This window comes from Rhinopithecus bieti, unplaced genomic scaffold, assembly GCF_001698545.2.
Source record: "Rhinopithecus bieti isolate Rb0 unplaced genomic scaffold, ASM169854v2 scaffold_36417, whole genome shotgun sequence".
Classification (NCBI taxonomy): Eukaryota; Metazoa; Chordata; class Mammalia; order Primates; family Cercopithecidae; genus Rhinopithecus; species Rhinopithecus bieti.
The window spans coordinates 233294-249157 of NW_016815677.1; the positions used below are offsets into that span (position 1 = coordinate 233294).

At 38.8% G+C, this 15864-nt stretch overlaps 1 protein-coding gene across 3 annotated transcripts in view; it reads left to right on the plus strand.

Moving 5' to 3' along the window:
* The window catches only part of ZCCHC7 (zinc finger CCHC-type containing 7), a 254677-nt gene that overhangs the window by 229980 nt on the left and 8833 nt on the right, over positions 1 to 15864 (plus strand). For all 3 annotated transcript variants that reach the window (XM_017853564.1, XM_017853566.1, XM_017853565.1), the window contains exon 7: positions 12688 to 12783. In XM_017853564.1, coding sequence (XP_017709053.1) covers positions 12688 to 12783 — 96 coding nt within the window. The remainder of the gene's footprint in view (positions 1 to 12687; positions 12784 to 15864) is intronic.

Sequence of the window (15864 nt, forward strand, 5' to 3'; positions counted from 1 at the left end):
AATGAGTTGTGTTATCTGGATGGCTGCAGACACATACGCATCCCCCTTTCTCACTGCATGGGCAGACAAGGTCGATAGCATTACAAGGTATTTGTGGCAGTGCTTGTTTCAGTTTTCAGAGCTGCCAGTTTCCAGGCGGATTTGAATTACAAAAGAAGAAGCTGGCATGAAAATTGAAAGGTTTTATCGGCTGGTCTGAAGCCTCATAGCACATTGCTTATTTATGCAGTCCATTTGCACCAGGAAATATAAAAGGAAATACATTTTAAAATAAGGCCATAAAGACTCAGATATGTTTAAGATGGCAAATAAAATATAGATACCTATAATATCTTTCCAGGAAACGATTTTCACTTAATGTTGCACATTACTTCAGAAGAGCATTTATGTTGCTGTCATAAATTTGTGCGTTTGTGTCACTATGTAGGTAGTCTCTGGGGATTAAGAAGGAAGCCTTTGCTAACTTACTTTAAAATTAAAATAGACGGAGGGATAGCTCTGCACTTTGAGAGCTACATTGGAAATATTTAAATAGGGTGGTATATTAAACTTAAACTAACATTTTTGCATTCCATGTAAAATTAGCTATGGCCCAATGAATAAATGCTACTACCTTTAGAGAAAATTGGGATGCTTTTTAAGCCACGAAGATTTGGAGCATTCAGGAAGTGAATTACTCTGATCTTTACTGTGTTGCATATGTTCATTGTTCTCTGCTTACTGAGGTTTTCTTTTTGTTGGTGGGGTTGTTTTGACAGGGGGAGTGTCCCATTTACAAAAGAAAGGTTATAAATTAAAAGGCTTAATAGCTCATTTTTATAAAACTCATGCTTCTTTTTAGTCTTCAAATATATTATATTTTAGATTTTGCATAGTGGTTAATGTTGTGAAGATATAACCCTTTCACTATTGGAAGTTATACCAACAATTTATATCTGTTTACATTACTTTAATGTAGTTTCGATTTACTGAAAAAGATATAATTATGTAATTCCTTACACTCTTGACTACATAAAATGAAGACATAAGTATACAAACATAAAGTAGTTCAAGGCCTTGAATGATTGATCATCCGCAACCTTTCAACCCATTGGTTTATAAAATTTCAGTGTATCCGAAAGAGAAGTAGGGAGGAAGTTACAGAGATACAGGAAATATCAAATAACTAAAACAACACACTTTATTCTGCAGTTCAAATGAACACTCTTTAAGAATCTTTTTTCCAGTAAGGCAAATTACTCTCAGGTAAACCATGAGAGATGCATTTTTTTTACTTTTTTTATTTTCACCAGTGTCTGGTACCTTTCCCATGTTTTCATGACCTGGACTAATTACTTCATGTAGTTGTTTTGTTTTTTTTTTGTTTTTTTGTTTTTTTGTTTTTTTTAGCAGAGAAAATATCAAAAGCATACATGTCTGCTGCATGCTAATGATGGGCTGTACATTTTTTCATGAATTTTCATAAGGATTTTTTCTACGTAGCATGTGTGGCTTAATGATGTAATCACCCGATAGACTAGAAAATGCTCCAAAGGAGGCGTTCCGGTCTGTTGTGTACATAATACATGTTTCAAAAATCTGCCTAATTAAGGAATTACCCAATGGATTGAGAGTCTGTTGGGTACATGACATAGTTTTTTAACACATAAAAATATTATGTATATATGATATACATGGTACTTTGAATGCCATTTTTAACATGTGAGGAAAATTAGTAGCAATGTCCACTGGAATACAGGGAATTCTGTTTTTTCACTAAGAAAAAATAAAAGCTTTAAAAACTTCATAGAGGAAGCACTATTTAAAATAATTCTAAAGCCATTAGCTTGGAGAAAATTCCCCTAGTATTCCTGAAAGGGAAGTTAATACTGTGAATATTTGCCAGAACAGTATACAAATGGAAGACTTTGTCCAAAACCACAGTTGAAGTAGGCCTAGAGTTCAGGTCCCAGGTGTGAGGATCCACCTCAGAAAAACACCTTAAAGGGAAGAAAGGGAACAGTTTTTGGCTTTTTTGTAATACAGCATCATCTTTGTTGTCTCACAGCCTCCGCTTTGGTTCAGTTCATTATAAAACAGTGTGCCTAACTTTTAGGTTTCTTTATTTGATTCTTTTGGGCCCCAGATATTCCAGACCCACTCCTACCCCTTGGATATATACTAATTACAATTCTATTGGTGTTCATATTTTAAACAATCCCAAAGGAAAGGGAAAGTATACATTCTTCTTTCCCTGACTACTCTTTATAAAATGAAATAAAAATTTAGAAAAGTATGTCTGATTTCTAGAGTAGCTAGTAGAAAGCAATATCTTGGCTGGGTGCGTTGGCTTACGCCTGTGATCCCAGTGCTTTGGGAGGCCAAGATGGGTGTATCACTTGAGGTCAGGAGTTCGAGACCAACCTGGCCAACATGATGAAACCCCATCTCTATTAAAAATACAAAAATTAGCCAGGCGTGGTGGCGGATGCCTATATAGTCCCAGCTACTCAGGAGGCTGAGGCAGGAGAATCGCTTGAACCCAGGAGATGGAGGTTGCAGTAAGCCAAGATCACACCACTGCACTCCACCCTAGGCGACAGAGTAAGACTCTGTCTTAAAAAAAAAAAAAAAAAAAAGGAAAAGAAAAGAAAAGCAATATCTTGAAATAGAAAGGTATATTTTAAATTTAAACTTTTGTTCTGCTAAAATTCCAAAATGATGCTATTACATCACATCAACTAATAGACTTTGAATATGATGACAAGCTTTTGATTTGGGGTAACATTTTCTTGAGAAGTCCTGTTTGATTACTTGGGTTAGGTTTTTTAGATACATGACTATTGGGATAAAGCTTGTCCTATTAGTGAGTTTATAGAAAGAATAAATTGATTTGGAAATATGAGAGAATAAGGTTGTTCTCAAACATGAAAATCATATTGATTGAAGAGATGCTTGTGCACATGTGATTTAGTCAGTAAGATTGGAGCCAGGCTCTTCTTTTCTCAGTGTTACATTTGGTTATGAATGCATTTACCTCAGGTATTTAATATATTTGCTTTTTAATATATGTTCATATAGCGAACTGGATTAATAAATAGAAACACATAGTGTAGTCTTTAAGCATATGTGTGATTATAAAAATAAATCCATTTTGCATTCACAGAATAGAAAATACCCTTTAATTAGTAAAATTGATTACATATCCTATATAGTAATGAGCTTCAGCTAGATGCAAGCCCTCATTGGATCAAAGTCAGTTTAGATAAGGGCAGCTGAAGGTCACAGAGGGAGATGCCCAGCAGGTTCATTTGCATAAAAAATTACTGTTAGAAATAGGACACTGAGGCAGCTCTAGCTCTTGGCCTTTGTCATGGAGATTCCTAGTAGTGAAGGGAGTAAGGCCAGTGTCCCAGATAATGATTAACTGTTTTAATGGCATTCATTCATTCATTCCACACTAACTACTCATGCAGAAAAAAGGGTTATGTAAAATGACATTAGAAGAAAATCATTTGTAATCGTTGCATCGGGCTGCACTTTGAGGAGACATTAGGAGTAAATCCGTGGCGTGGTAGGCTTATGCTTTATCTTCTGATATTTACTGAGTTTACTGGTGCATGAAAAGCTTTCAGCAAGAATAGCAGATGGGATGGACCTTTCATAGGTAATGCTATCTACCAGGTTATTACTTCTATATATTGATAGTAAAGTAATCTCCAAGATATCACCCTACAAATATAGATTATTTAAATGTCTGTAATAAAAAATAAAAAGAAGAAGTACAAAAGACCTGCTTTTATAAGTAGTTAATTTGGTATTCATTGGGTCAAAGTCTTTAGATAAATTTTTTGACCTAAAAAAGTTCACAAAACTACATTCATTGCCTTGCATTTAACTTTTGTCAGCAGTACAGGCATGTATGACAGAACCCTGAACTTAGAGCTAATCAGTTGACACATTCTGCTTTAAATTGGACCTTTATTGTTAATTAAAAATAAAGACATGCTCCAAGGCATAAGTATTGAGTCACAAATTTCTAATTCTAACACTTTAAATAGCTTAGAGATTTTTGTTAGATCATAGTATGAAAACTTGTCCACTGGAAACCACTATTGAGTTTTCAGTACTGTATTCTAATACAGAAATGTTCTCTAATTAGGTAAGATCTAGGCTGATTTCATTCCTATTAAGCCCTAGTACATGATAGTTTATTAAAATGAGAGTATGTAGATAGTGTTTGTCATGTCATTTACTAATTAATTATTGTGAAACAGTTTAGAATTTCATAGCACAATATACTGTTGCTATTTTTATTAGTAATAATGGAAGTTTTTAACTAGTGACATTATTCAGATGAATGAACATCCACGTTTACATTTCTTTCAGGGGTTAAATTTGAGATTCCTTTAAAATAAGAAGTATCAACATGAAACATGCTTTCAAAATCTCGATTAAGAAGGATCTCTTTGTTCCTGGTACTATAAGACTGAGTTCCTATTCACTTTGCATTGCTAATTCTTTCCTGATTTTGTCAGAGTATATACCACATTCTCAGTGTGAAGAAGGGGAGACAATAAGGAAGCTGTATTATTAATTTATTCAAGCTTTTAAATATATTTAAGCATGATTTTATAGGTTTTCCCTTAAGGACATAAAAAATTAATAATTTCCCAAAGTATGCACATTTTTATTAACAGTAGCTAAATTGTATTGGATGCTTACTATAGGCCATGTGCTTTACTTATGCATTACCTCATTACTCATTCATTAATATTTACTGAACTACTCCTATATGCCTGGCCCTATTCCAGGAGCTGAAGTACAGCAGTGAACAAAACCAGACAAAAATCCCTGCCCTCACAGAACTTACTTTCTCCTAGCCTGGGGGTAGGGTTGGGAGTGGATAGGTAGTAAAATATATAGTATGTCAGATATGATAAGTGCCGTGGAGAGTTTTGTTTGTTTGTTTGGTTGGTTGGTTGGTTGGTCTTTTTAAAATAAAATGGCAGTGCAGCAGGATAGGGAGTACAGATTGGAGGGAGCTAGCCATTTTAAATAGGGTGGTCAGGAGGGCCTTACTGAGAAGATGACATTTGAGCCAAGGCTTGAAGGAAGTGAAGGAGAGCACCATGTTAAATCTGGAGGAAGAGTGATCCAGGCAGATCAAGAAGCTGGTGCAAAGCACTGAGGTGGAAGTTTGTCTGGGGTATTCAGAGAACAGTGAAAAGGCTAGCATGACAGGCTTGCTGTGAGGGAAAGTAGTAGGAGATGAGGTTAGAGAGGTGGGAAGATGAAAATTACAGGCCATTGTAAAGTTTTTGGCTTTTACTCTGAGATGAGAAACTTATTAGAGAGTTTTGAGCTGAAAAGTGATATGTTCTGATTTGCACGCTATAAGGATCATCTTATATTTAGAGTAGGCTGTAGAGGGCAGGGATAGAAGCAAAGAGACCAATTATGATGTTCTTGTAATCATACAAACGAGAGTTGAGTAATTGGACCAGGACAGTACTGGTAGAGTGGAAAGAGGTGAATGTATTTGCAGAGCCAACAAGCTTTGCTGATGGGCTGGGTATGAGATATAAGCAAGAGACGAGTTAAGGTTGTTCATTTTTGGCCTAAGCAAGTGGAAGGATAAAGTTGCCGATGAGATGGGAAAGATTTTTGGAAGGAACATATTTGGAGTGGGGGAAGAACAGAATTTGATTTTAACTAACTAAATTTGAGGTGCCGGTTAGACTTTCTAGTAGAGATACCTGAGTGTAGAGTTAACAGAGATCAAGGCTGAAGATAGAATTTTAGAATGGCAAGGGTAAAGGTTAATGTAAATCTATACTGTTAGATGACAGCAGATTAAATAGAGAAGAAAAGCAGTCTAAGGACTGAGCCCTGGGGCACTGCAGTGTAATTGGACAGAGAGATGGATAGAAACCAACAAAGGAGACTGCAGAAGAAATAGCCGATGAAGTGGAAGAAAACTAGGAGAGCATGTTGTCTGGGAAGCTGAATGAAGAGTCTGTATCAAGAGGAAGTGGTCACCTGGTCAGGTTTTACTGATAGGTTGTTATGTAAGATGAGTAAGTTTCATTTATGCCTCACAGCAGTGTTAATGAGGGAGCACTCTTACTATTATTATCCCCGTTTTACAGATGAGTAAAATGAAGGAACGACCATGTAAATAACTTGACTAAGGTCACATAGCTAGTAAATAGTGGAGCCCACTTTAGAACATAATCCCAAAATGCATTGGATAACTAAATTTTATCAGAGCATCTGGGTCTTAGGAAGAGTTTGCCAATTTTGCCCTTGATTGCCCCCAGTCCTTAAAATCCTTTTCTTCATGCTTTTTCTTTGAATAAGCCAAATATATATCTTTGTATTATGTGTGTGTGCATATATAGTACATACGCGTATCCATACAATTGTATATGCCTGTACTGTCTTTGTGAACACAAGAATCTGGTAATAGTAGTTGCCGTTGAGGAAAGGGGAACTGAGTGAGAACAGAAGTGAGAGACGGACTTCTTACCCTATCTCTTAGTGTCTTTTGAATTGTATGCTATGTGCACGTTATTGGTTGTAAAATATTTAATTCTTTAAAATCTAAATAACTCATTTAGGATTCATTCTATAGCAGCAAGACATATTATTTGTTCTTTCAGGCTCTGGCCTAACAGCATCTTAGAAGAAATTGTGCTGATGCAGTTTTTTAGTAGAAAATATGTATTTGATGCACACTTAATTCCATTGTGTAGGCCTCAGCCTCCCTAGTGCTTTCATCTTTTAAAATCTTTACTATATTTGCTCTTCCGTCTATTATCTCCATATTCCTCACGGTGTCTATTACAATGTGTTGTACAAAGTAGGAACTCAGTAACCTTTGAATTAAAAATTCCTACTAAGGGATAAATACATGAGAACTACCTGTTATTTCCTCAAATTTAGGCAATAAAATAAATTCGGAAAAATTCCACGAAACTTTTTCTTATGTCCTCAATTAGTAGCAGAGATTTTCAGTGTTTGTATCTACTTTTGCCACCTTTATTGGTGCATAACTTATTTCCACTCTCAGTTGAAGTCTTTAATACCTACTCATTCACCACCTATTTGTTTATTGAACACTTCCTATGTTCTAGGTCAGGGGTCAGCAAACTTTTTCTATAAAGAGCCAAGTAGTAAATACTTTAGCCTGGCAGGCCATATGGTCTCTGTTATAATTCTATCCTTATAGCATGAAATCAACCATAGAAAATTTGTAAACTAATGTGTGTGCCTGTGTTCCAATAAATATTTATAGACTGCAATTTGAATTTCACATAATTTTCATGTGTTGTAAACTATTCTGTGGTGATTATTATTATTTTAGCCATTAAAAAATGTAAAACGAGCTGGACACAGTGGTTCACTTCTATAATCCTAGTGCTTTTGGAGGCCAATGCAGGAGGATTGCTTGAGCCCAGGAGTTCGAGACCAGCCTCAGCAGCATAGCAAGAGCCCCATCTCCTAAAAAAAATTAAATTAAAAGATATGTCTTATATTTGCACAAACATAAATAGAAAAATTTGTGAACATAGACCTTTTCAGAGAGCATTTATTATTTGGAGAGAGATGACCCTTTTTATCATCACAATCCCTGCTGACAGCTACCAACTAGTTATTGATAGCCTACCATTAGCTTCAGACCCATCATGGGCATCCCATGCCACTTAAAACAAATCTGATATTCTTCATCCTGATTTATAAAGCCCTAAGTGATCTAGTCCCTCCCTGTCCTCTAGAACCTCCTCTTTCACTCTTCCTTCACCTACTCCACTTCCAAATTTACAGGTATTTTTTTCAAATCCTCAAATATGGTAAGTTTGTTCCTACCTTAGGGCTTTGTACTACTCGTTCCCCATGCCTTACGCCAAGAATGGTGTTTCCCCAGGCATCACATACCTGGCTTTTCTTGTTATAAGAAAGGACCATCCTGGTTGAGGCTTCCCCGAAAAAGTCAATCTAAGTCACCACTAGTGATTCTCATTCACATAACTATTTTAATTGTTTGCATACTATTTTTCGCTAATATTTTTTATGTTTGTGTATTATTGACTCTGTTTATCTTTCACCACTAGAGAAGTGAGCAATGATTTTTATCTTGCTCACTTCTCAGTTACCTAATTTTAGAACAATGTCTGGCATGTATTAGGCACTCAATAATGATTTTTTGAACAAATTAATGAAGAAATGCATGCATACACTCATGCCATGGGCCCAGCACTCTGATAAATCTCACTGATGGAGGCATCCTTTGACTTGTATTCTGCTCTACTTGTCCCCTTCCCTTCTTGGATACACAGCCTCATTCTTGGAAAAGTCATCTATGTTCTGTTCTTCAGCAGCTTTCTACTTATAATAAATCCATTACAATCTGGCTTGTACCTCTACCCCTCAAAAGAAACTACTCACAATAGTTTCTCCATTTGCCAACAACTTCCTATTTGCTAAGTCCAGTGGATATCATAGTCTTCATCTTGTATAACCCATCAGTAGCTTTTAATGGTTTCTTCCTTGTAACATCCATTCTACCTTCACATCTATGACACCATCTCTCTTGTTTTTATTTCTCTTAAGCCATGTATGCTTGTGGCTGCAATTTGATGTCACATCAAATAATATAGCTATCTTTGTGGGTGGAAAATCATTTCTGCTTAATAATTTCATGTCTTCACAGTGTTCTATGTGAAGAAGTTTGTGAACCACTGCAATAAGTGATACACGGCTTATATGCCTACCTGTTAAAACTCTGTTTAGGCCGGGCGCGGTGGCTTACGCCTCTAATCCCAGCATTTTGGGAGGCTGAGGTAGGTGGATCACTTGAGGTCAGGAGCTCAAGACCAGCCTGGCCAACATGGCAAAAACCCATATCTACTAAAAATAACAAAAATTAGCCAGGTGTGCTGGCATGTGCCTGTAATCCCAGCTACTCTGAAGGCTGGGGCAGGAGGATCACTTGAACCCAGGAGGGTGAGGTTGCAGTAAGCTGAGATCGTGCCACTGTGCTGCAGCCTGAGTGACAGAGCATGACTCCATCTCAAAAAAAAAAAAAAAAAAACTGTTTAATGACTTTTAGCTAGTCTTAATTTATGAACCCCATTTTAATTGCAGAATATAAAACCCTTGTTATTTTATTATATCCCAGTTGATAATACCTGAGGTTGTAAATTCCATTTTGTGTAGCTTTCATTTATTATTTTCAGTAGAAAAGATTGTTGAGGTTATTGTTTTGCTACAGTTTTTCATTTTAGGGAATAAGAGCTGAAAGTAAAGTTGTTTGAAGTAGTTTTTTTTGTTTTGGTTTGGTTTGGTTTGGGTTTGGGTTTTGTTTTTGTTTTTGTTTTTTGCAATGGAGTTTCGCTCTTGTTGCCCAGTCTAGAGTGCAATGGCACAATCTCGGCTCACTGCAACCTTCGCCTCCCGGGTTCAAGCGATTCTTCTGCCTCAGCCTCCCGAGTAGCTGGGATTACAGGCATGCGCCACCACGCCCGGCTAATTTTTTTTTTATTTTTAGTAGAGATGGAGTTTCTCCATGTTGGTCAGGCTGGTCTCAAACTCCCGACCTCAGATGATCCACCCACCTCGGCCTCCCAAAGTGCTGGGATTATAGGCATGAGCCACCGTGCCCGACCTGAAGAATATTTTTATAACCTATTTATTATTTTCCTATATCAAGGAAATAAAACCTTTACAAACCACCTGTTTGCAACATTAAAAACAAAATTAGGGGCCTGGGCACGTTGGCTCACGCCTATAATCCCAGTACTTTGGGATGCCAAGGCAAGCAATTCACTTGAGCCCAGGAGTTTGAGACCAGCCTAGGCAACATGGCAAAACCCCATCTCTACTAAAAATACAAAAATTAGCTGGACGTGGTGGCATGCACCTATGGTCCCAGCTACTCAGGAGGCTGAAACCCAAGGATTGCTCGAGCCCAGGAGGTGGAGTTGCAGTGAGCTGAGATTGTGCCGCTGTACTCCAGGCTAAGCGACAGAGCAAGGTGCTGTCTCAAAAAACAAAATTAGGGCTGGCCGTAGTGGCTCATGCCTGCAGTCTCAGCACTTTAGGAAGCCAAGGTGAAAGGATCCCTTGACCCCAGGAGTTCCAGACCAGCCTGGGCAACACAGCGAGACCCTGTCTCTACCAAAATTTTTTTAAAATAATATAAAAATTAAAGTAGCCAGGCGTAGTGGTGCACCCCTGTGGTCTCAGCTACCTGGGAGGCTGAACTGGGAGAATTGCTTGAGCCTGGGAGTTCGAGGCTGCAGTGAGCCATGATTGTGCCTCTGTACTCCAGCTTGGGCAACAGAGTCCAAAAAAGAAAAAATTAGTTGGCAGACTAGCACTCTTTGTTAAGGACTCTCAATAAACAACATAAGAAATAAAGTGATCCACATTTAAGCCGATCCTTAACTTTTCTTCCAGTCTCCCCAAAGCGTGGGGGTGTGCAGGGATTAGGTTTTTCTTCTCCTGTTTACAACCACCACCTCCTCAGAGGTCTGTGTCCATCATCTCCTTTCCTCCTCTGGTTTCAACTTCTCCATCTCCACTGTCCTTCCCAGATGTTCAAGTCTTTCCCATTCTATAAACAGACTCTACCAAATCCCCTTCCTGGGTACTGCTTCATCTTATTCTGCCCCTTGATGCTTCTCAATACATAACTTCTCTCTCCTACAACTTCCATTCAATTTTTTAAAACATTTTTTATTCTGAAATAATAGGTTGGTGCAAAGGAGGTTCTTGCTATTAACTGGCAGAAACCACAATTACAGTTACCTTTCAAACAATCTAATATACATACTGAAAAGTATGTAAAATACATGTGCAAAAGAATAAATTAGTTATGTAGTACACACACAAGTTAACTATTGCCATGTTGAAGTAACAGAAAATTGCAGCTATGCCAAAATCCTGTGTGCTGTTTCTGCTCACTGGGAGTAACCTGGATTTAAAGAAAAGAAAAAATTCTGGGTTAAGTTCACAGATCCTGGCTTTTATGAATAATGATTTCTTTGCTCTTTTTATCATTTTACCACCTTTGTATGCATCACTTTACTATTCATCCTGCTGCCTTGTACTCTTTCTAGAATATCTCAGAATTTTCACAGGTTATCTGTGAGCAGTTGCCACTCTGAATGGGTGTTTCTCAGTCCTAATCTCACTAGGCCTCTCTGCTATATTTGACATTGTAGATCAGTTCATCCGTCTTGAAACAACTCTCTAAGGTCTGTTACTGTATTCTCCTATGTCTCTGCATCCTTTAACCTTCCCTTCTGTGTCCCATTTCACAGGCTCCTCTGCCCGCCCCTTAAGCATTGATGTCTTCAGGTTCCTTCCTCAGCCCACAGCCACTCTTACACTGTCCATGGTGATCCTGTCCACTCTAGTGATTTCAGCCTTCACTCTTCTGCTGATTACTTTCAGATCTACTCTCCAGCTCAGACTCTTCTGTCTCTACATAGAAACTGCCTCCTGGAGATCCCCACCTGGATACTCCATATCTAAGACTGTCTTCATCAACTTTCCCTCTAAACTTGCTCCTCTGTCTTTTTCTTTTTCTGAATCAGTCATTGTTCACCCAAGTTCAAAATATGGAGGCATCCTGATTTTTCCTTTCCCTCGTTCCCCACATCTTTTCAATGACCAAGTGACACCAGTTTCCTTCCTTCCTTCCGTCCGTCCTTCCTTCCTTCCTTTTTTGACATGGAATTCTTGCTTTGTCGCTCAGGCTGGAGTGCATTGGTGCGATCTTGGCTCATTGCAACCTCCGACTCCCAAGTTCAAGTGATTCTCCTGCCTCAGCCTCTGGAGTAGCTAGGACTACAGGTGCACACCACTGTGCCCAGCTAATTTTTGTATTTTTAGTAGAGACGGGGTTTCACCATGCTGGCCAGTCTGGTCTTGAACTCCTGACCTCGTGATCCGCCTACCTCAGCCTCCCAAAGTGCTGAGATTACAGGTGTGAGCCACCGTGCCTACCCCAAACTACAACTCTAACTGTCCTAACTTCGACACTTAAAACTGGGTAAAGCTCCTGCTCCTTTACTTGACTTAAACAAGGCCCTCCATTCTTGTGCCCTGCTTTCTCCAGCTTTGTCTTCCATTTACACCTGGCTATGTATGTCATATTTTGGCAGCATGTATGCTCTTTTTTAGTTCTATGTCATTGTTTGTTCTGCTCCCTCTGCCTAAGATTCTCCATTTGATTTACACCTCATTTGAGAGTAAATTTTAGTTTTACACCTTCAGGGAAACTTTCTCTGACCCCTCTTTAACCCCATCCGCTGGTGGGGGAGTCCCCCCTCACCACTCCGTTAATGCCCTGTACATACTACTGTCACTGTATTGACGTTGTTTTGTAGTTATGTATATGCCTCTCATGTTCTACTGGCCCATTATACTGTGTTGAATACTGAACACAGTACTTGACACAATGCCGAATGGAATGAGGAGGGAGGAAGGAGAGGAAAGCACACATTGACATTAAGAGTAAAAGAATTGTTCTTACCATGTTATATACTTTAATATATAGAATTGCCTGAATACAGGTCTCGATACCAAATTCTAAGAAACTTCTAAGGAATCCCTTACCTATAACGTCTTTTGGAAAGAATGAGGTTTTAATTTTCTTCTAACATCAACAAACCCTCACAAATATTCATGTTGCAGACCAAACCTGGACCACCCAAAAAACCGAAGACCCCTTCAAGACCATCAGCCTTAGCATATTGCTATCACTGCGCGCAAAAAGGCCATTATGGACACGTAAGTTTGAATGACATTTGGGCATAAAGCATTCTGTTGTCAGGGAGTGTTTTCTGAAAGATGAACTCAAAAAGAATGTAACTCTAACTACTTACTTTTTAATAAACATTAAAGTAAGACTTAATATATTTTCAACTGATTTACCCCTTTCCTCCCTGCTAGAGTAACAAGCTATCAGAGCATATTCCTCTAATTATCTTACATGTACATGAACAGGTTGAGATAAAACTAATAAAGCTGATAAAATCAGTCAGACAAATATGATAGTCAACAGTATGATAGCAGTTCTCTTGATTTCTTATAAACACAATTGTTTTGACACAGCCATAGCACGATTTTAGATTTTCTTTTTTTCTTTTTTTTTTTTTTTTTTTTTGAGACGGAGTCTTGCTGTTTCTGAGGCTGGAGTGCAGTGGTGCAATCTCAGCTCACTGTCACCTCCTCCCGGGTTCAAGCCTCAGCCTCCCAGGTAGCTGGGATTACAGGTACCTGCTACCATGTCCAGCTAATTTTGTATTTTTAGTAGGGATGGGTTTTTACCATATTGGTCAGGCTGGTCTTGAACTCCTGACCTCAGGTGATCCACCTGCCTTGTCCTCCCAAAGTGCTGGGATTACAGGCATGAGACACCACGCCTGGCTGATTTTAGATTTTCATTGTGTTTTTTTGTTGTTATTGTTGTTTGTTTTTTGGTTTTTTTTGAGACGGAGTTTTGCTCTTGTTGCCCAAGCTGGAGTGCAATGGTGTGATCTCGGCTCACTGTAACTTCCACCTCCTAGGTTCAAGCAATTCTTCTGCCTCAGCCTCCCGAGTGGCTGGGATTATGGGTGTACGCCACCATGCCCAGCTAATTTTTTATATTTTTTTTAGTAGAAATGAGGTCTCACCATGTTAGCCAAGCTGGTCTCGAACTCCTGGCCTCAGATGATCCACCCGCCTCGGCCTCCCAAAGTGTTGGGATTACAGGTGTGAGCCACCGTGCCTGGCCTGATTTTAGATTTTCTACTTAGTTCTCCAGTTTTCCCTGGTACAATGTTCAGTTAAATCTACATCCCATACATGTAAACCCTGACATTCAGTGGTGAAAAAACAGATGCTGCATCATTGACTTGCCCACCTACCCCACAGATGCCCAGATTCCCTATCCAGCCAACCCAACTGAAAAGGCCAAACTGTGTGTGTTCTAGATGCCGAAGCATCAAAGCAGAAGAAGCTTCTCGTTGAGAGCTTGGCATGAGTCCACTAGGCAAATGCCACATTAAGTATGAAACAGCAGCAGCTCATTTCAGAGAAAGGATGTAATAAGAATAGGCTCAGAGCCCATACTTCTGGGAATCTTGAGGCAGTGGAGGAAAGGCAGTGGCACAGAAAGTAGAAAATTCTTAGAAAGGAATGTATTATTCCCAGTCTCCAGGTAGGCTTCTAGTAGCCTAGAAACCAAGATAAACTAATATCAAACCAGATCTGGTATCAGGAAGCAGAAAGTGTGCAGAGTGTTGGGAGTCCCCAAAATGAGAAGTATGAGCAATAGGATGGGGTGGGTAGTATTGCAGGTTACCACTTGAATTCCAACTATGACACATCACTGATGTGGATCTTGGGAACTGGAGCCCTACATTGTAGGGCAACTGGAGAAGAAAAGTGCTGAACAGAATCCATAAACAGATAAATTTTATCTTCCATATTGGGGCAGCAGCAACTGTGGGGATGAGACATAGCTTATGAAAGCCAAGATGAGCTCTGAGCCTCAGTTCCAGTTTTGCTCTGCTACGGACTCAACCATGTGACATAAACAACCCACTTTTTCTCTTTGGTCCCATTTCTTTATCTCCAAAGCGGAGAAGTTGTACAGGAAATCTCTCAGCACGAAGTAGAGAAGACTTTTTTTGAGACAGGGTTCAGAGTGCAGTGGGCATATCTCAGCTCACTGCAGCTTTGCCCTCCCAGGCTCAAGTGATCCTCCCACCTCAGCCTCTCCAGTAGCTGGGATTACAGGCACACACCACTGTGCCCAGCTAATTTTGTTTATTTTTTGTAGAGACAAGGTCTCACTATGATGCCCAGGATGGTCTCAAATTCCTGACCTCAGAGCAATCCTCCCTCCTTGGCCTCCCAAAGTGTTGAGATTATAGAAGTGAGCTACCATACCCAGCCGAGAAGACTTCTTTTACAGAATTATCATCTCTAGATCTTTTACTGCTCTGTCCATTCCTCATTACTAAACATTCAGATGTTGTCAATACCTTTAGGGAACATACTCACATAAGCTTTCCATTACCACACAAATCACATAGATGTACAATTTATGCTTGCTTACCTTTTTAAAGCAGAGGGGTATAATTTTAGCATTTATGTTTGTTCAATTAAAGAAAAACAATTATAGTTGGATGCTTACTAGTTCACTTCTGTTAAGGCAGATAGGAAATATATTAAAAGCATGTGGAATTTATCCCTAAAATCTAGATTTAGATAATTTTTAATTTGCAATAAAGCAAATTTGGCAGCCTCATGACTGCCATAGATGAGGAACTCTAGATTATTTACACTAATGAAGAAGATCATTGGTGTGGCTAATCCAGAATAGTAGATAAATTATATAGCCAACTATCAATTGTCTGTGCTAATGGAGGGGACCAGCGATGTGGATAATCAAAATATAATTTACATTTAGCTTTGGAAAACATTTGTAGTATGATATAGCACTGTGTAGTCACATCAGTCTAGACCATACAAGACCTAAATGGGGAATTATGCAGGGGGTTAAAGATGTTTGTGGACCTCCTCCCTTTCAATGTCCAGAAATCCAGCCTTACACATATTATTATTAAATGCATTCCTCATGTGAAAGACTAGATCTAAGGTAAATATGACATTGCCCTTCCCTAATATCACTCATTCTGTAGCTGGGGGAAGCAAGGACAATAGTAGTCACTATACAAAGATTACTCCAGGAGAGTGTGAAAGGGGGAACAGGGACTGGGAGAGTTAAAGATTCTGCTGAAATGAGTATTAGTTGAGTGTATCAGGACCTCTGTTACCTTTGCATAATCACAATTTGCTTTTTTTTTTTTTTTTTTTTTT